General features: G+C 40.9%; 2 protein-coding genes across 3 annotated transcripts; one reads left to right on the top strand and one right to left on the bottom strand.

The window, feature by feature from the left end:
• The first annotated feature begins 58 nt into the window (after positions 1-58).
• Positions 59-9,402, top strand: LOC311099507 (uncharacterized protein). The gene is made up of 21 exons (XM_084140209.1): positions 59-144; positions 2,261-2,802; positions 2,933-2,994; positions 3,163-3,204; positions 3,304-3,404; positions 3,511-3,554; positions 3,678-3,794; positions 3,917-4,042; positions 4,124-4,288; positions 4,516-4,640; positions 4,748-5,303; positions 6,540-6,633; positions 6,775-6,794; positions 6,926-7,054; positions 7,180-7,302; positions 7,453-7,581; positions 7,668-7,798; positions 8,050-8,173; positions 8,418-8,562; positions 8,680-8,801; positions 9,126-9,402. Exons 2-21 carry the CDS (start codon positions 2,293-2,295, stop codon positions 9,162-9,164), a joined length of 2,904 nt encoding a protein of 967 aa, XP_083996335.1. The 5' UTR covers positions 59-144; positions 2,261-2,292; the 3' UTR covers positions 9,165-9,402.
• A 272-nt stretch (positions 9,403-9,674) lies between these two features.
• On the bottom strand, positions 9,675-13,598 carry LOC311099508 (transgelin-3-like). Of its 2 annotated transcripts, XR_014609727.1 has the most exons (6): positions 13,421-13,598; positions 12,335-12,548; positions 11,265-11,439; positions 10,925-11,027; positions 10,347-10,676; positions 9,675-10,216 (listed from the first exon to the last, which is right to left on the bottom strand). XR_014609727.1 is itself a non-coding variant. In XM_084140210.1 (5 exons), exons 2-5 carry the CDS (start codon positions 12,512-12,514, stop codon positions 10,535-10,537), a joined length of 600 nt encoding a protein of 199 aa, XP_083996336.1. In that variant the 5' UTR covers positions 12,515-12,548; positions 13,421-13,582; the 3' UTR covers positions 9,682-10,534. The 2 variants fall into 2 exon arrangements, 1 of the variants encoding a protein (XP_083996336.1); XM_084140210.1 differs by having other exon boundaries at positions 9,682-10,676; positions 13,421-13,582.
• Positions 13,599-21,147: the final 7,549 nt, after the last annotated feature.

Here is a 21,147-nt window from a genome sequence, read left to right as displayed (position 1 = left end):
ATGAAAACGTTTGCTTACCGTCCCGCACGCTTGGTGTGTAAAAAAAAAAAAACGGTTAGCCAGACTGAAACGGTATAGGACTGAAACTGTGCTGTAGCTAGCTACCACATTTTACCAAATACCTGAAAGGGGACTTCTTTAAAGGTATGTTTTACAGCAATCACAATTTGAATTGAATGTAATAGTTGAACTTCATGCTTAAACATTCAGACCAAAAATGTGATATCTTGCTTAATTTTCTAGAAAGCTTTGGTAAGCTACTTCTTGCATGCTAGCTAGCGGGCCGCTAGGCAGCATTACCCAGTCCTGCGTGCAGCTAGCTAAGCTTGGTAAAAGCAGCGCGAGCTAATAGCTTACAATACAGTAACATTATAGCTAATAAACATGGCGCTTGGTTGATAGCTTATCTTTTTTTCATCAGGGGGTTAAGACGATATTAAGCTTCGTTTCGCAGAGTTAAAGATGCGTAGTTAACGTTAAAAACAAAGCGCTTGTGCTGAAGGCCTCTCCACCATTGAGAATGTAGCTAGCTAACGTTAGCTACCGTGCAACAATATTCTGGGAAACGTCTTATTTTTTCAGTAAGGAACATCATAGCAAATGAAGACTATCAAGCTAACTATGGAATTAATTGAAGATGGTAGGCATTCAGTCAGTGCTAAGGAGACTTTCATCTGTACGGCCTACACTTTTTACCCGAGCCTTTTCTCAACCCCACGATGTACGTCACATCAATGTGGAGTTGAACGGAGACTACTTTGGTCGGACTGAACCTCCGATTACATCGAGTCGCTGTCAGTCGCTACTTGTACACATGTAACTATTAACCCCTTGCCTAGTGACGTTACGTTTGATACCGGAGCTCCGAGGGCGAGGCATGCGTCGAAATCGCGAAGTAGTGTGCCAATGCGTGTATCACTTTATCAGAAGTACGTCATCAATGGCGTCCGAAGCTTCGTTTGATCACGTGCTTTTTCAAACCATGTGTTACAAAATGCTAGATCCCACTGATTTCGCCCTGGTTCCGGTGTTTTATTAGATTCCAAGTTGCTTTCAAACACCGACCTCTACTAGACACCGTACTTACAAATATAGTTAGGATTTTGTGCATAAACCTTTACCTGACAGGTAGTTTAGCAGGTAGAGGAGGGGCTATGGAACATTCAGGGACGTGAGGGTATGAGGAGGCCGAATCTGGTTGAAGGCACACTATTTAGAAAATGGTTATTTCTGCACTTGTTCAAATAATTTGTTTTATTTATTATAGTATAAGCTTCTGTCTTAAGCATCCTAAATAATTCAGTTTTTCAAAAAGAGTCAACTTGGAGGCAAAAAAGGGAAGCATGATGCAAACCTGGTATTCCAACTGATTATACACTACTAAAGCCAACCAGTTACTGCTGCGCCACAGTGTTATAATGAAAACAACGGAGGAAAAAAATACCTCTATCTGATAATCTCACGCTGCTATTTATTGCTGACCAGCTGATGTCACTAATGTGCATTGTGAACAAATAATGAAGCTCTAAGTAATGAACTGTTTTTTTCCCATGACTACCTGAAATCCCAGCCTACTCAACTCCAAAATGTATGATGGAGTTAAGTGGCAACTAGTGTGGGCGTACTGGAGCTATGACGTCACATAAAAATGACGTTTTTATCAAAAACGACTTCAGCCGGGATTATACCAGTATTGCAATATTTTTTCCCATGGCAAAAATGATAACACGAAGCAGACCAAACTCGTTGGTCCTTAAAAAACCTGCTGTATGTAAATTATTGTGTGCAATAGCTTGGAAAATAAATACATGTGACTGGATGACAACATGTTTGTTTGCAACATTATGGCATTTTTCCTAAATAAGTTAAATCTGCTTCGTCTTTTGTTTCATTGCCACGATATCGCAATATTTTTATCGTCCTGGCCCTAAAAACGACTTATTTCAGCACCGAAAGAATAGCCCACATTTACACAGGACATTGTCAACTTGTTTTTTTCTTTAAAAAAAACATTTTGTGTGACGTCATAGCTCCAGTCCGCCCACACTAGTCACCGCTCAACTCCATCTTAAATCGTGTAGTTTAGTCTGCTACTGAAATCCATACTTTTTATTAAAACTTTCGTAAAATGCAACCGGTTTCCTCGTATCGACTGACAGTGACTTGATGTAGTCGGAGGTACACTCCGCCCACAGTCGTTACACTCATTACTTTAGCCATCTGTTGAAATTACTGAACATAAACTTTCGCCCCATTTCAGAATAAACTTCTCTGTGCCCTGGAAATTTGAGGATGGAGGGCAGTGAGGGTCAAAGCTCTGCACGCAAAGGATCTGGTGATGGAGCGTTGAGCGCTATGAATTTATATGCCACTCTGGGGCTCTCTCCAGAAGATGTGGATGCTCTGGCCAAGATTCCAGAGAACGAGATCAGTGTGGAGACACTGCCTTATCTGATAATGCAACTGAAGGCCAAGCGAGCCAAGCGAGAGGAGCAGGGAGAGCCCTCCCCGAAGAGAGACGGGCAGGAAGAGGATGCAGATGTTAAAGACTGCAGCAAACAGGACAGTCCCCCTGCAGTCCGTCGCCGGTCAAGCAGCCATAGTGACACTGACAATAGGAAAGTGGAGGTGCAACCAGAGCGGGCCGAGGCAAGGAGAGATTCCCATCACACTAGGCCCTCGACGGAAAAAACATCAGACAGCCAACCTTCTTCCTATCAAGTGGAAGATTTTCAAGGAGTTGTGCCCAATATTTACCCACACACATGCTCTCTATGCTTCTGCATGTTGAATTCTACTAAGGTAATCTTTGTTATATTTCAATACTCTTGCTGTTGGAGTGTGTATCTACAAGTATATCCTGTTAATCAGAATACTCAACCTTTCATAATGACATTCATTTTTGCTTAATATGAGTTTGCTTTTTTCACAGCAATGGAAGGATCATCTCAATGGATTACGCCATGCAGAGGGCTGTCGAGAACTCTTGCATCTGTAAGTGTTTCTATGCAAAGTAAAACATTTAGAAAATGAACTGATGCAGGTCACAAAATCAATCAGCAGAGGTATTTCCTATTACCTGGTTTTATTCATATTTGTTTATTTTAATCTTTTATTTTTGTAAATTTTGTATAATTTTTTTTTTTACTTTTTTTTTTACAGATATCCAGATTGGGAAAAACAAGATGTCAAGGGGAAGAAAATGTGAGGGTCATGAAATAAAGCTTTATGTTTAAAACAAGCATGTCATGATGTAAAACAATTAGCCGTTCCTCTTCTTACTTAGCACTGTTTATCTTCCAGACCAATTTCCATCCCAAGTAGAGATGCTAATTCACCGCCCAGAAGAGTGCCACGTCCTGCTATGCCTTACAAGCGACAACATAGCTCAGACCGCGTAGGAGGTGATAACCTCACGTCCCGTCATAATGTCAAGTTTGATCCAGACCAAATAAGGCCCAGTGGCAAACAACTTGAAAATTAAATCTCATTTCATGTTCTCATCTTTAGGTGAAGTCTGGTCTGCACCAGAAAGACACAATTTGAAGCCCAAGGTAATGCCCCATTTGTGTCATTGTGTTGTCTTATAAATAGAGCATTTTTCATTCACTTCTTATGATGGAGTTTATTTGCTTAAATCTACATACTTCAATGTGTGATTTTATGTTTTGCAACAGGCTGGCACAAAGGTGGTGGTCGCTAAATATCCCCGTGGCTCTGTTGCTGTTGAAGACTTGGTGACTTTGGCTAAGCCATTCGGCACAGTTGTAAAACATCTGGTGTTCCCCTGCAAGGTAAGTTACACAAATTGATAAGAAACTCAGGTTTAAACACTCATCTCTTTACGTTCTCTCTCATTTTTTTAAATGTGTAGTTTAATGTCTATTGGATGATTCACTGTTGTTTTTTGTTACAGGGCTTTGTGGAGTTGGGTTCGCACAAAGAGGCAGTCAATATGGTGGATCACTTCAGTGAAAGCAAAGCTTTTGTGAAGGGAAATGGTTTGACTCTGTACCTGTCACCTGTAGTGTGCAGTATTTATGTAAGTACACCTGCCTCTTAAAAGTTTGAGATTCTGTATTAATCACAGAGGATCCCAGTATGAGCTTGTTTTTTCCTTTAGACGCCAAGGTCGGATGAACCACCAGGAAAACGCCCCAACAAACAAGTTAGTAATACAGTGGTTTGTTTTTCCCGCGTACCTCCTGGGAAGGAAAGAGAACCAGAGATTTTAGAGCTCGCCAAAATGTTTGGGGATGTGCGACATTCATCATTTTCAAGTGATCAGGTAAGGTTCGAGCAATATGGAATTGAAGTGTAATCAATCAAATCTTCAAATATCTCTATTTCAAATAGAAAAACATTATTAAAACAATTGAACAATGCTGTGTATCTATTTTAAATTCAGAATAGCATGGAATTGTATGACTGGAGTAGATCAATCAACACCAAAACCTCCATTATTCACCACCACCTCTAGCTTTCTCTTACAAATTCTTCCTTATCCATCTGCAGGCCCTGATTGAAATGGTAGATTGGAAGGATGCTGACATTATGGTGAAGTACTACCACTCCAACCCCCTCAAGATCAATGGAAAGAGTGTCAAAGTCAGCTTGTCATCATCACTGAAGCGCCTGAGGTAAGTAAGAGTCCACCTGGGGCTATGGCGGCCAGACCAATTTTCCTGTAGGACTCGTCGGGAAGTTTGTGTCAGGGAAGTTTACCTCAATGGTTTTTGCCTTGTAGAGAAAGTCCAGACTCCACCACATCCAGAAGAGCAGATTCCAGTAAAAGCCAAAGCAGCAGACAGAAGAGCGAGGAGACCAGCAAGACCTCAAACTCCACAAACGAAGAGGGACCAAGTACAGGCAAACAACCTGATGAGAAAGTGGTGGAACAAGGAGAAGGTCAACAAAGCTCCTCAGAGGAGGTTAAAGAAGAGGTAAAGCAGGAGATCAAGGACAAGGAGGAGATCAAGGAGGAGGTGGTCAAGAATGAGAGAAAAGGGGAGGACATTGATTTGGAAAACAAAGATCCAGAGAAAGAGGGCGTCCATGTGGAAGATGAACAAAGCTTGTTAGATAAGGTTGGAGCTGGTGTTGATACTAACGACTCTGCTCCTTCCAAAAGTGCCCCTCTGGTGGCTGATTCAAAAGATAAGGGGGAACCCGAAAGCACAGAATTGTTGGCAGACGATACCTTGGAGGATTCTGACCTAAAGGCTGCCGATGATCCAGCTCTGTGTGATGCTGACGTCTCAGTGGAGGACGTGATGGAACAGGAGAGCTTTCATGAACATGGTGTAAGGAATTCTTGTCATTCATAATTGTGACCTGAACCAACAAAGGCATATTGTTTGCAGAATTGAAAATAAGTTTTTGTCAAGTAAACAAGATGTTGGTTCCCAGCAATGGGTTCTTAAAGCAGCTTGGTTGAAGTTCTGGGAGCATTCCCGAGAATGTAGTTTGGTTGAGATCCTCCATTGAGCAGTTGAAACAGATGTGGCCATCTTATGCCTAGAACTACTGAAATGGTTTCAGTGGCAAATAAAATCGATCTGACACTTGTGATTGAAGCTCAGATTGAACCTCGTCAACGCAGACAAACAGTCAAGATGTTTTCTGACTCATGTCGCCAATGCCCGGTTTCAGTCATGGATTGTTGGAATACTGAGTTTGCTTGGTAGCATAACATGCAATGTATCTAGGCTTAATGACATGGTTTATCTCTATGTGGGCTTAATGACATGGCTTAACATTTTTAGTCATTTAGCAGACGCTCTTATCCAGAGCGACTTACAGGAGCAATTAAGGTTAAGTGCCTTGCTCAAGGGCACATCGACAGATTTTTCACCTAGTCGGCTCGGGGATTAGAACCAGCGACCTTTCGGTTACTGGCACAACACTCTTACACACTAAGCTACCTGCCGCCCTGCTTAACTCTATGTAGGCTTAATGACATGCTCAGGGTTTATTCATTCCATCAGTTAAATGATGGAGATCAGCTTCGAAGGGTGTCTCTTTCCATGGTTGAATATCAAAGGTGATAGAATAATCTCTGTACAAGCTCTAGAAAACCTAGCCTGTCAGTAGTAATCCAGAACAGGTGTTTACCTATGAAAGCTCCCATAGTAAGACTGAGTTCAAGTGGCACAGCGTTTAAGCACTCGGAAATCAGTCAGACATTTTAGATCTATGGATCAGTAGATGTTCAGCCTAGCTGTTCAGCCTTAACTGGTTTGATCCTGGACTGACCAAATTTTTTAAAAATACGATTTAAGCTGTCTATCATTTTGTTATAGTGCAGCCACAGGATTCATGTCCTAGCTTTAAGAGACATGGATCTTCATCATAGTTCAAGACCATTGAAAACAGTTTTGCATACTTATATGTTCAGTGTTTGAGCAGCTTTTGACAGTTTCCCATTGCAACCTCACAAATATTTGTCATGAGATTCGATGTGATTCTGTTGCAGCCCTTTGGATCTTGAAACATTCTTAATTCTTTAACTTATTGATGTTCTGTACTTATTCCAACAGGACGACATGGATGACATGGATTTCCCTGATAATATGGATGATTTTGTGACATTGGATGAACTTGACAACGATACTGAAGGGGACGTGTCACTCGGTAAGCAATGAATGATGAAAAACATTCTTACTTGGCAGCAAAGGACATAATTTTTTACTGTTGTTCAGCCTGTGCGGATAACAAATTAAAGATAATCTGCAGATCATAATTTATACAAATTACTTTTCTTTTTATTTGCAGAGTCAAAGGATTCTTCATGGGTTGGTATTCCTCCAAATATACAACTACATGGTTAATTTAGAAACGTGAAGTTGGAATGTGTCAAAAGTGTAGAAGTTGTTTTATCCAACATTATTGCTAGTAGGTTGCTCAGTAAAACTGTTTTCTACAGGATGGAAGAGTTGTCCATATTAGCCCAATCAGAAAGGGCTATAGAGACGTAGAGGTGGCCATCGTGAAACTGGCAGAGCGAGCAAACGTGAAAGTTGTAAACCATACCATATCCTTTTTCAGACAGGAGGTAGGTTCATTATTATGTTACTTGCCGATATGTTATTTGGGGATCAGTTATCTAGTTTGTTTATGGGATGGAAATAATAATGTTGTCGTAGTTTGTATGACGTTGTGCTTTCTCTAAATTTGCAGGCATGGTTAGAGCTTGATACTACCGATGAAGCACATAAGATGGTGAAATTCTACAAAGGCAAAGGACAGTTGTTGGGGAAACATGTCGATATTAGAATGTGCTATTCACAGAAAAAGTTGGAGGTTGGTTTGGTGTAGTACCTATGCTCTGCACGTTATGCATTTGATGAATTAATTGTAATAAGCTAAACTACACACCTAGCATATAGTCAATATTTGTAACACAATGATGAGTATTATGTGTAATGTGTGACTTTGTTTCTGTCAATGTAGAGTCCCAGTGGGAGATCCATCTACATTTGTTTGCTTCCACGCCAGAAGTACTCGGACGTCTCTCTGTTACGGCTTGCCCAACCTTTTGGGAAAATCACTGGCTATCATTTGAACTGGGTTCACAGAAAGGTAACGTTTCACCAGCCCATTTGTTAAGGAGGAGTTCATGTGTTTTTCTATTGATAAAGGACTCACATTGTTTTTTACCTTTCCAGTGTTATATCCAGTTTGAGAGTGTGGAAGCCGCTCAGAAAATGGTGAAGAAGTGCTTCCAACGTCCTCCCCGATTTTACGGCACCCTGATAAGGGTCAGTTTGTGCAAAAAGGGAGACTCACTTATATCCTGGTAAATAATTTTCAATAACCCCTAAGATTATGCAGTGGGAGTGTGCAGCAGAGTAGATGATGGAAATTCGTTACATAAAGTTTAATTTTGCTGATATCCTATCCAGCCAACGTCCACTGCTGGTGCAGTTGATTGATATCAATTGGAAGAATGAAGTAATCTCAGATAAAATAATATTGTGTTATATGGTTCAATTGGACTGTGTGAGTTATAGTACTGGGTTGACATTGAATTCTACTGTCCGGATACAGGAAGCCTCCAGTCAAGTATGAGCTGTGGTTGGCCAGTCAAAACAACAGAAGAACAAGAGATCGCCATGGAGATGAGACTAATGGCCAGTCAGCCAAAAGCCACTCTCCAGTGGTGAAAGAGAAGGTTATTTGCTATAATTTTGTTTCCCTAATTTAAATGAGGTGAGCGATTGCCTTGTTTAGTGAAATGCTGGCTGAATATTTATGTATTTAGGCATTTCTGTGAACAATACTTTTACAGTTACCCGGTTAGTAATCAGTTAATACTCTTCACACAGAAGAGTAAAGATATTTATTGGTGTTGGTCTCTCAATCTCAGGCTTAGTAGAACAAATGAGTGATAGACATGATTGTGTTTGTGTGACCAGGATGTCCAGTGCCCTGTGTCTGATAGTGAGGGGGTCTGTGTGGACCCTGAGGGTGAGGAGACCAGTGGTGTGGAAGCTGTCCCAGAGGAGGAGGAGAAGAAGCAGCAGGAACCTCTGGGTCCTTATCAACATGACAACCCTGTTGGTAAGAGAGAAACTGACTTCTGTTTCAGTTTGGCTGTCTTTTTTTTATTATCAGGGGTGATGGAGATATCAGTAAGGACAAAAACAAGTGGAGTTTTTCTGTCCTTTTTATTTGTAGGGTTAGACTATCTGGTGCCAAGGACCGGATTCTTCTGCAAGCTGTGCAACATCTTCTACACCAATGAGAAAACAGCCAAATCAGTCCACTGTAGCAGTGAGGTACATTACCTAAACCTGAAGGTAATTCTCAACTGTAACAAGTCATTCTTATGAATCCTTACTTTGTGGTGTATTGGTAAGAAAATGTAGTTGACCTTGGAGGCCAGAATACGTTCAACATTCCTCTGGGTTCACTGTCAAATGTTAATTCTTAACAATAAATATCTTGAATATTAATCACCGTCATAGGGAAACCTTATTGATTTAAGCTAGTTTTACCTATGCTAGTGGAATCTCGACCAAATGGAAAGATATGAGACTTTTTAGGGGATCTATTTTAGCAGGTGTTCTTGGTTATGAGTTAATATTCCATTTGAATATCCCACTGATTTTCTTTTTTTTCAGAAAAAGATGGATGAAGATAAACAGCCCTTAGCTGATTGAGAGGGTTGCTGTCCACCTGTAGTCTTCCCAGAGGAAGATTAGCCGTTTTAGTATAAACGTTTCTGTCCAGTTTGTTTTTAACATTCCAGAATTTTCTGTTACTGTTGACAACATTATGTTATCCATTTGAAATGAATTAATGCAGCCTATTATGAAATGTAGTCCCATTATGTGGTTAATAATAGTACCTGGATATAGTTTCCTCTTATTGAATAAACAAAAATGTTTGCTTGATGTATTCTTTGACTTCTGGAATTAAATGTGTCACCTCTGTTATGGCTAACATTTACTCTGAACCTTATTTGACAGGCCTATGGTTGTTAATGTTTTTCAATGGTTAACTGTCATCAATGACTAGGACATGTGCACAGGATTGGCTGGAACTACACCCAGAATTTGCCATAACCCAGAGAGCCATCTGGTGCTTGACTGTGACAGCAGAGCTGGCTAAGATTCACCTACCCTGTCGCAAGGAGCAGCAATTCGCTTGAGGAAAGGACAAATGGGGGAGATTGTTCAGTCCAAACCAGCATGAAGGATTTAATCCATACAGGCCTAGATACTTTTAAATGATACAAACCAATCGGGGGAAAGTTCAGTAAATATATTCCATAACATTATACATTTCACACAGTACTCATACATCTGTGTACATTAAGTAATACATTAAACCAGAAAAATAATGTAGGTATAAATATGACTAAACATTCGATACTGAACATTAGCATGCAACAAAGTTTTGTGAAACAAAATTGCCGTATAGCGTTCACATTCCACACTGTAGTAAATAAGACGAGTCGTGCTGTAAATACCTAAATAAAGAATACTGTAAGGTAATACTATTGTGACTATCATTACAATGACTTTTGTAAATAACAAAAAAAATATCTTCTTGGACAATGGCACAGTTCCATGCTGTCATGTCACAACTGTGTTGACAGAAACCTTGAACACCAGTCTGATGCACAGAGAACATCCATCCACACTGATAGAAATGACACACATGACCATGTAACTTGAGTGAAGGCTGCATTCACACAGGCAGCCCAATTCTGATATTTTTTTCACTATTTGGTCTTTTGACCAATCAGATCACCTCTGAAAAAGATCTGATGTGATTGGTCAAAATACCAATTAGTGGGGGGGAAAATATCAGAATTGGGCTGACTGTGTAAACGCAGCCGTAGAGCCACTGAGCTCATACAAAGGTTTATTGAAGGATGTCTATAATACTCGGTTAGAGCACAGTGAGATTTTCAGTATGAAGTGACATCTAGGGCCCCTATAGAGAGATCATCCGGGAAACTTCACGCTGCCCCTGCGCTAATGAGAGAGAAACTTTGGATCCATTTAGGGGAGACGTGACATTTTTACATTATCTGGCGTGGCATGCCGTACCCTGTCATGCCAGACTGAGAAGCCCCTGAGTTGCCGCCCATCTGCATGCCAATCAGACTACGGCCTTGACGCAGCTGCTCCTCAGAAAACTCCCGCCGGTTTCCCTGAGCTTTCCTGAAAGCACAGGAGAGACAAAACTGGTCAATTACCTGCTGTGGTGGATGTTTGTACAAGAGAGATTAAAATGTATGTCAGACAGTAATAACATGGAAGCATAAACAAACAGATGAGAGAGGTGGTGGGGGTTAGGTCATGCAACTTATTGTAAATAGCTAATTTTAGAGTGGTATGTAATAAAGAAATTGACAAAGTATCTTTGCTGTTTTGTAGAACTCATTACAAACAGATGATTAGTTCCTTACTTATGAAACCAATCAGGTTCACCACGATATTGACCATCATCCTTTGTGAGCGCCATACTGCCTAGAGCCGACAAGGTCCTTTGCACGGCAGCCATATCCTTCCCTGTAGTCACACCAAATACCAGACAGATATTTCAACACCATATTTGGCTTTAGTAGGTCCTCATTGGGTATAATACAAATTTGTTTTTGTAGAAGAAAATGTATGATCTGCCAGGAAGTTATATTATATTGAACCCATATATTTACATACCTGAAGTTATCTATCATAACAACTAACAGGTTGCTGCATGTGAGTTTATGCTGGAGTGGAATCACTACTGTATTAGGAGAGCTGTACCTTCCCACAGGTCCACAGTCTGGAAAAGGTCCCCGGTGATCAGCCCATAAGCTTCAGCTGCATGCAGGAACTGGGAGATCTTCTCCATCTGCTTGAAGACCATTTTTGTCTCTGGGATCTTCTTTATGGGCTCTTGACCAGTGGGATAGAGGCTGTTAATGAGCCTACAAAGAATCTGCAATGAGAGATTTAATATTGTAATGACAGGATACAACTGGCCTACACCCACCCAGCCTCATCAGGGGTGGCCGTGGTTGGTTGCTTGTAGGAGAAACCCCATAATGCCTAAGGCTATCAAATATGGCACATTATGACCATGGTGGATTAGAGTCTGAGATTATTACATTTTTACATTTACATTTTAGTCATTTAGCAGACGCTCTTATCCAGAGCGACTTACAGTTAGTGAGTGCATACATTATTATTTTATTTATTTTTTCATAATGGCCCCCCGTGGGAATCGAACCCACAACCCTGGCGTTGCAAACACCATGCTCTACCAACTGAGCTACATCCCTGCCGGCCATTCCCTCCCCTACCCTGGACGACGCTGGGCCAATTGTGCGCCGCCCCATGGGTCTCCCGGTCGCGGCCGGCTACGACAGAGCCTGGATTCGAACCAGGATCTCTAGTGGCACAGCTAGCACTGCGATTATCTGTTTATGTGTGTTTTAAAGTGATGCTCCAGAATTTTTGTATAATTTCAGTCAGTAGTTTTGAAAGTGGTGCTCACGAGCCAAAACGGGTCCCCGTTTTTTGTGTACCACATCATTCAATTGTGTACTATGTCATCCATTTCGTATGATATGTTAATTCCCCCCACCCCCCAGTTGGTATGATATGTTGCGAATTAGTACAATATGTAACAAATTTGTTGTGCATAAGATCCCGGACTGCATCTTTAAGAGTTAGGTTTAGAATACAGTAAAGGCATGAGGTTATGTAAAAATGTTAGTCATTTAGCAGACGCTCTTATCCAGAGCCACTTACAGGAGCAATTAGGGCTAAGTGCCTTCCTCCCTAGGCTACCTGCTGCCCTATGTCAACCAGAGTTTGGGTCAGAGACTCACCGTTCCATCTTTGAGCCAGCTCTGGAAGTTTAGTCTCCCAGGCTCTGGTCGCTCTATGTTCCCCCCAACCTGCAAGATGATCCAGTCCACCAGTCTGGCCTCCAGGTCCAGAGTATACTTCTGGTCTATCTTCTCCTGAACCTCCCTACTTAGTCCGTAGCTGGGTCCTCTGTTAGCCATGGCTGCCGGAGTTATAGCCCTTCCAACAGAGTGACTGCAAGGAAAGGGTTCAATTCAACAGATAAATATCGCCAACCCCTTCTGTAAAACATTTGAACTGCCATCTAGTTTGAGGATGTGTCAGATGTGTTGGCCTATGCTGCTGGAACCATACACTATGGCTGTGTTTACACAGGCGACTAATTCTGATCTTTTTTCCCACTAATTGGTCTTTTGACCAATCAGATCAGCTCCTTTGACAACAATTGGGCAAAATATCAGAATTGGGCTGCCTGTGTACATTTCACTGCTCTCTGTTTATTCTTTGCATTCATAAATAATGCACTCTATGCAGCTCGCACATAATCCCGCCCTGCGCTTTCATTTCCGATGTCATATGTAGGCTATATATAGCTAGATGCGGGCATGCGTGAGCCTATGACTTCAAGGAGACGCAGATAACGTAGTTGTGAAGTTCAGCAATTTTCTTCATATTCGTACACCTCTAGCTTCACATTGAGAAATGTATAATTTAACCGTGTGAGTGATACTTCTCTCGAAAACAAATTCAAGGAAAATATGATATAAATGTAATATACGTAGTGTTCCCGTGATGCGCGCGGTGTCACTCGCCACTGGACAGCATATGCAAGGCAGGATTTATGAAACGCCATAACGCACTTGCATATATAGGCTAAAGAAAAAGGCAAATGGAACCCCCCAAAAATAAAAGTCCATCTCGGACCTTCGAGCTATAGAAATAACTTAGGCAAAACAGTCTGGATACACTCCCGCCAAGGGAAAATATTGCGAGTGCAAGCGCATGCAACATAAATTCATTTATTATAGCATGCGCAACACATCTAGGCCCATTCGGAATGTCATTCGGCTCAGCACATTATTTTCCCATTTCATTCGTTTACTTACTAATTTTAAATGAATGTATGGTCCGCTTCGTTCAGTTCCTGGTCGTTAGCCCTGCTCTGCAGTCACATGCTGTTCAAACTGGACGGACATCTTTGAGGGGTGCGGTACCAAGCTCAGCATCCCTACTAAGCAGCCGTTCTCGGACTCGCCACAGCTTTCAGTGCCACGCGAGTGAAGTGATGCCTCAGCGCCTTCGCGCCTCTGACAGGGGATGTAAGCGATGAATTCATGGCCTAACGGGGGAAACGTCACAACATCCAGTGATAATGTCCAGGAATGGTTTTAGGACTACATTACCCTTCAAGAATTTACTGGGAGTTCATTACAATTATTTCATTAATGTAGGCCATCAATGATTTGTATATAATCTTCACCAGTCAATTTTACTCCCAGTTAATTTTACTACCATGGTTGATATGTGTGTGCTTTCTCTATGTTGATCAATACATTGATCTGTTTTACATTTAAATTATTTAGCAGACGCTCTTATCCAGAGCGACTTACAGTTAGTGCATTCATCTTAAGATAGCTAGGTGGGACAACCACATATCACAGGCATAGAAAGTAAAAATTTCCCTCAATAACGTAGCTATCAGTGGAGTCAGAGCCAGAAGAGGAGGGGGGTGGGGGGGATCAAGTGTAAGTGCTGTTTTTGTATTTATTTATTATAAATGAAGATTATTATTATTTGTATTTATTTTTTAAAAAAATTGGGGGGGGGGGTGTCAAGGTGAGGAGGATACTGTTTGATTCAAAAGCCATTCGAATCAAGGCATATTTGCCTTAATCTCGACGAAACCACGTTTATAATTCCTATAAAATAGTTTATATTCATATACCTCACAAAAATACAGCAGCTTACGCTATATGAAAAACGTCTATGGAGAAACTAAATATACGAAAAAACTGTAATGTGCATTTTCCTTTTTAAATGTTTATTTTGACAGAATAAACAGGATAATAGGCTACATACAGTAAATGCATTCTGCAAGCTATACACTCTTACATCAAGGACAGCGCTGTAGAGAAAGCACACTTATCGCAGTGATTGTATTCATCCACCCCCACTGAGGTGCTGATGCTACTGTCTAAGACACTGTGGCTGCTCAGCATCTCCACACCACCTCTACTGACCATCTGTCACTGTCTACCTGTCAAGGTGAGCACGAGCATTCCCCAGCATCTCCATAAAGAGCCTGTTGTTTTCACTGGAAGACAGATAAATGCAATCTCACTATTTCAAAACGCATGCCAACAGCAGAGTTACACATTATATGCATGTGTAAGCCGTGTTCTAAATAGGACATGTTTTGGGTGTCATTGCGGTTATGGGCGACTGTAGAGTGGTCGAACGTCAGGTGTCCCATATCCATGTAATACTGGGCATCTGTTCGGAGTTGTGTCCAGTACTCATTGGCCTTAGGTAGTTAAGCAATAAGGCACGAGGGGGCGTGGTATATGGCTAATGTACCACGGCTAAGGGATGTTCTTATGCACCACGCAACGCCGAGTGCCTGGTAACAGCCTTTAGCAGTGGTATATTGGCCATATACCACAAACCCCAGAGGTGCCTTATTGCTAACTGGTTACCAATGTAATTAGAGCAGTAAAAATAAATGTTTTGTCATACAAGTGGTATACAGTCTGATATACCATGGATGTCAGCCAATCAGCATTCAGGGCTCGAACCACCCAGTTCATAAAGAGCAATATATCATGGCAATGCAAACAAACACAAGTACATGTTTACACAGGTAGAAAGCCTGGACTGGTCAAAGGCAATACAAAATCCATACACACAATACAATGGTAGTTGTGGAGGCACCTATTCTTGAACAGTGTAAGACCACTGGTTCTGGCTGGGATCCCAGTATCCTGATGATCTCATCAGTCTGATGAATCACTTAGCTTCCTCTTCCTTCACAAATAAAGCAGCAAAAACCCCTGTAAAAAAATATTGGTATTGCACATTTCTGTTTAGTAATTTCTAAAATAAATGTTATTGAGATTGCTTCTGACCTGAAAAAAATGATCTTAATCCAGTTGTGTAAACGACCAAAACAATTTTTTTTGTAAATATAGGCCACTAACAAAACATGCCTGTGTTGCCACACAACCCTTATTAAATTAGACAGTTTGATTATGCATCTGGAAAAATATACCACTGCTGCAACCTCTCATAGCCTTCAACCATCAACCTGTTAAAGGTATTTAAGGGAGTTCTGTAAAACGTAGCAGAAATAAGTTAGATTTACCTGAAGCTGGAGACGTGAACTGTTGCTCTGTGGCATGTAAGAGAGGCTCTGGGTTGGAATCTCACAAATGGATGCGAAGGGAACAAAACTCTCTTTCACAGGGAATGCAGAAAGCCCTGAGGAATGAATACCAGCAAGCTTGCAAGGTAGCAACCTGTTCGAAATAGGCCTTTCACACAAACTCATCTGGCTGGGCTGGTGCTCACAAGCTCTTAAAAACAAGTCCAGCACTGAGGATCACATAGAGACTGATAGATTAATTTGTATTTTAATAATGACTAAAGGATTTCACCCCAAATACAGTATAAATGTATGAACGGTGTTAAGAGTTATAATGTAGTGTCAACCCACTAACAGAGGGGGAGGAGTTAGAAACTGCTGAGAAAGCATTCCAGGGTGAAGGGGACTGAGGAGCTGTTTAAAGGTGGGCGGAACAAAGTGCCTTTGTGTGTCAGGGGGTATAAAGGCTGTGTATGTATTTTTTGGCGCCAGAGCTCTCCATGAATAAAAATACAGATAATTCTTGCTGGTTACGGACCTTTGTTTAATTCATGATTAAACCAGAGAATTTACACCCTCTGGGAATTATTCAGAGCATTAAGTTTGATTAATTAGAGATAGAAATTCTCGTGACAGAGACCCTGTACAGAAACTTTGTTTCCACTCTGACTTACCAAATATTTAGGTTTCTTTCCTGTAAAGGACAAGTCTCAGTCTTCAATTTGTCAACATTGAGCTTTTATTAAGGAAAGCAGTAATATATAACAGAAACAGGACACTTCATACATGTTTGGAAACGGCTCATTTATAAAAAATTAAAAAATAAAGAAAAGAGGCCTATCAGATATTTTATTTAACCTTTATTTAACTAGGCAAGTCAGTTAAGAACAAATTCTTATTTACAATGACGGCCTACACCGGCAAAACCTGGACAACACTGGGATAATTGTGCGCTGCCCTATGGGACTCCCAATCACGGCCGGTTGTGATACAGCCTGGAATCGAACCGGGGGGGGGGTCTATGCAGTGCTGAGATGCAGTGCCTTAGACCACTGCGCCACTCGGGAGCCCAGATGTACAGTATGAGAGAAATAAACAAAGTGAAAATGTGCAAAACAATGCGTTAGGCCCACCCTGTTGTTAATCCATAAGTTTTGTTACTTTGCTTATCGGTGTCAGCTTCATATTGTATTGTTAGGATCACTATAAAGGGAGCTAACCCATCAATTCTGCAACATAGTACTATTACCTAGAAAAATTTAACTGTGATATGGAACAGGTCGAAAACAAACTTAGTTCACAAGATGAAACATTCCGGATAGAGGTTGTGATATATATACAGTTGATGTCGGAAGTTTAAATACACTTAGGTTGGAGTCATTAAAACGCGTTTTTCAACCACTCCACAAATTTCTTGTTAACAAACTATATTTTTGGCAAGTCGGTTAGGACGTTACTTTGTGCATGACACAAGTCATTTTTCAAACAATTGTTTACAGATTATTTCACTTATAATTCAGTGTATCCCAATTCCAGTGGGTCAGAAGTTTACATGCACTAAGTTGACTGTGCCTTTAAACAGCTTGGAAAATTCCAGAAAATGATGTCATGGCTTTAGAAGCTTCTGATAGGCTAATTGACATCATTTGAGTCAATTGGAGGTGTACCTGTGGATGTATTTCAAGGCATACCTTCAAACTCAGTGCCTCTTTGCTTGACATCATGGGAAAATCAAAAGAAATCAGCCAAGACCTCAGAAAAAAAATTGTAGACCTCCACAAGTCTGGTTCATCCTTGGGAGCAATTTCCAAACGCCTGAAGGTACCACGTTCATCTGTACAAACAATAGTACAAGTATAAACACCATGGGACCACGCAGCCGTCATACCGCTCAGGAAGGAGACGCGTTCTGTCTCCTAGAGATTAACGTACTTTGGTGCAAATCAATCCCAGAACAACAGCAAAGGACCTTGTGAAGATGCTGGAGGAAACAGGTACAAAAGTATCTATATTCACAGTAAAACGAGTCCTATGTCGACATAACCTGAAAGGCCGCTCAGCAAGGAAGAAGCCACTGCTCCAAAACCGCCATAAAAAACCAGACTACGGTTTGCAACTGCACATGGGCACAAATATCGTACTTTTTTGAGAAACGTCCTCTGATCTGATGAAACAAAAATAGAACCGTTTGGCCATAATGACCATCGTTATATTTGGAGGAAATAGGGGTCGTTTGCAAGCCGAAGAACACCATCCCAACCGTGAAGGACAGGCAGCATCATGCTGTGGGGGTGCTTTGCTGCAGGAGGGACTGGTGCACTTCACAAAATAGATGGCATCATGAGGAAGGAAAATGTTGTGGATATATTGAAGCTACATCTCAAGACATCAGTCAAGAAGTCACCATAGCAACACCCACCCGTAGTCTGCGCTCCAGCAGGTATATCTCACTGGTCATCCCCAAAGCCAACACCTCCTTTGGCCACCATTCCTTCCAGTTCTCTGCTGCCAATGACTGGAACGAACTGCAAAAATCTCTGAAGCTGGAGACTCTTATCTCCCTCACTAACTTTAAGCGTCAGTTGTCAGAGCAGCTTATATGGTAATAAATTATGTATCATAAAGGCAAAATGTTGGGAAATGTCAAAGGTAAAATATAGTAAACATGATTGACATTTTGTAATCCAGATGCATGCTCAAATAAGGAATATAGCCAATACAGTGTGTAAACATGCATTAATGTATGTATGTGTATTGTTTTTAAGAAAGGGTCTGCCACCAATATAATGAGATTAGGGAAGAGGCCTCATATGGAAAAGCGCCCATGGCCTTTTGGAGTAAGCCACATGTGACATCTGGACATTGAAAGATAAGGGTAGAATGGCACTAAAATAAGTTAATCGTTTGCCCTAAGGGGAGTGACTGTATATGCTATGTAACATGATTATGCATGTGTGTATAAAGGGAGCTCTAAGCCAAAGGAAGACAGCCGTTCCATGGAACTGCTCGGCTTTCGTTATTAGATAATAAAAGTCTAATTTTTGGATTCACAGGCTCCAGTTTCTTGAGAAATATCTTTAAGTTGACTACTTTTGAGTCAAATATTTCTACGACATATTTGGCGAGCTTTGCCAGGAGTTGATAACAGGGGCCAGAGACGGTGTACATCTGCAGTTATGAAACGGCTTGGACGGACCATACAAACAAAAGCGGCCGCTTTTAATAGGTAAGCCAAGTTCTTACTCATATAGTATAAAGTTGTATGGTTCGATCCGGGGCCCGGCCTCAGCAGCAGAAATACCAAGTAGGTCTCTCCAAATTTAAGAACCAGAAAATTAGAGACTGGGAGCTTTTGGATTTAAGAATACATGTCGATGTCACTCTGTTGTTCGTCTGAACCATTTGTTCAAATCATATGATTCATTTGTTCGTCCTGTTGGTCATTCTGTTTAATCCATTGTGATTTGATTGGTTGTGGTCAAGTTGGATGATTCATCTGTCTCATTCAGGTTGCTCATCTGGACAGTCTGATCGATCTGTTTGATTCAATTGCTCAATTTGTGCATTCAATCATCGGGGTCACTCGGCGGCTCATCAGATGCGTCTGTTCGATTCAGTCAATTCATTTGATTCATCTTGCTGATCGCTCTGTCTGGGTCATTTCGACACGGGCGGCTGTCCATCTGGTTGAGCGATCAGACAATAACATGTTAAAAAGACCTACAGATACCGCTCTAGACGTGTAGTGGAAGTGAATCGTCTTGAGGACTGCTTAGGTATGCGAAATCCTGTGCAATAACGCTCTTTCTCTCTGTCGTGGAAGTCTATCAGAGAAAGAGGGCCGAATTTACAGGTCGCTTAGGAAAGCGTAAGATAGGTAGAAGTCCAGGTGTGTTGAGGAAGTGTATCACCTAGGGGGCAATAGATAGAAATCCTATATAAAATCGTCTTTCTTGTGTCGGGGAAGTGAATCAGAAAGGGTCGATCAGGTAAAAAAATAGGTCATCCTGAGTAGGTGACATAAATTGGAGTTAACACCAGTCATTCTGAGTAGGTGAACAGGTTAAACAGTCACTAGGGCTTCAAAGTATAGAGAATGTGTTAGATAGAGTAGGTCTGATCATGTGGATGAGTGGTTTGCTTGGGCTACTGTGAGTCATTCAACTGTCTGATTCATTTGGGCACAAGTGGCTCCTCATCTGTGTGAGTGAGTATAATAACAAATCCTGCAAGTAATAGCCTTTCTGTAAGGAAAGGAACTATATTTGAGGTCGTTTGAAGCTTCTGTCTGATGGAGAAAGGGCGTGCCCAATCTCACATTAGGAAAGAGAAGAATAAATGGTGCTTGGATATTCATTGACCAACTGAGTTTAGAAAATTCACGATACCAGGAGGGGTAGAATAAATCCTGTTGGAGGAACAGGTCACGTGTACCGGTGTGATCATATGACGTCTTTGCATTGTATTTTGATCAATCTTTTAGGGTATGTTTCTGACATATGTAGTATTATGATAAATTGACTACAGTAAAATAACTGGGATAGGGTTAACATTCCAAATTTGGGCCCTTTGATAGAATAAAATATTCCTGTAGGTTATACAATAGTAATTAAGCGCGTTTGAGAACAACATTGTATAACTATGGAATGAGAGTGGTATAAATGGTGTAAATGAGTCGCACTCTGAAGTTTGAATGATGAGATATAGAGGTGTGTATGATAATTATATATATACGTTGGAATAATAAGCTTTTCTTGTAAATGATATCTTGGAGTTTCGTACAACAATGCCTGTCATATAATTTTGTAAGATCAGTGAATAGTGACCAGCCTATATGATTCTGGGAGGATTCTATGACTGAGGGGAAGGATTTGGGTAATTTGTTGTTCGTTCCGCTGAGACTAGATTGTGATTAATTGATTTGTGGCAATAAAGAATAATTAGAAACATTAATGGTTTGGTAGAAGTGAATATATTAGAATAGAATGAATTTTATCCAGATACTAAAACTACTGACCATTATAATTGGAATAAAGGAGGATTAACTTGTCATTTCAATAAAGCATAGATTCTGCATCGCTGATTAGAGTCTAGGTTTTTTAAAGTATAGTTAAACTATGGTTGTGGGTTGTTTAGATTGACGGAACAGTCAGGATAAGACTGGATGATTTAGCAGCCTGCGTCTTTTCAGACTGAAGGACTCACTTATTCAACGGGAAAGAAGGAGGAGTGACTATAGTCTAATCAGAAAGGACAGTTACATACATTTGAATAGCGGACTGGCAATTGCGATAGAGTTATGGCCATAATTTGAATTGTTTAGGTAGACTGGAATGAAAGTAAGGTCTTTTAATAATATGAATATAAATATATTATTAGTTATTGTTGGGATGTGAATAGACTTTACTAATGCCATGAACTAGTTTCCGGGTAAAGGAGAGTCGTACTTGCTTGACTGTATCGAGCTGAAAG

The sequence above is a fragment of the Coregonus lavaretus genome (genome assembly GCF_964263955.1).
Source record: "Coregonus lavaretus genome assembly, chromosome: 24".
Lineage (NCBI taxonomy): Eukaryota > Metazoa > Chordata > Actinopteri > Salmoniformes > Salmonidae > Coregonus > Coregonus lavaretus.
The sequence above is the reverse complement of the archived record's forward strand: the minus strand, read 5'-3'. Positions and strand labels throughout refer to the sequence as shown.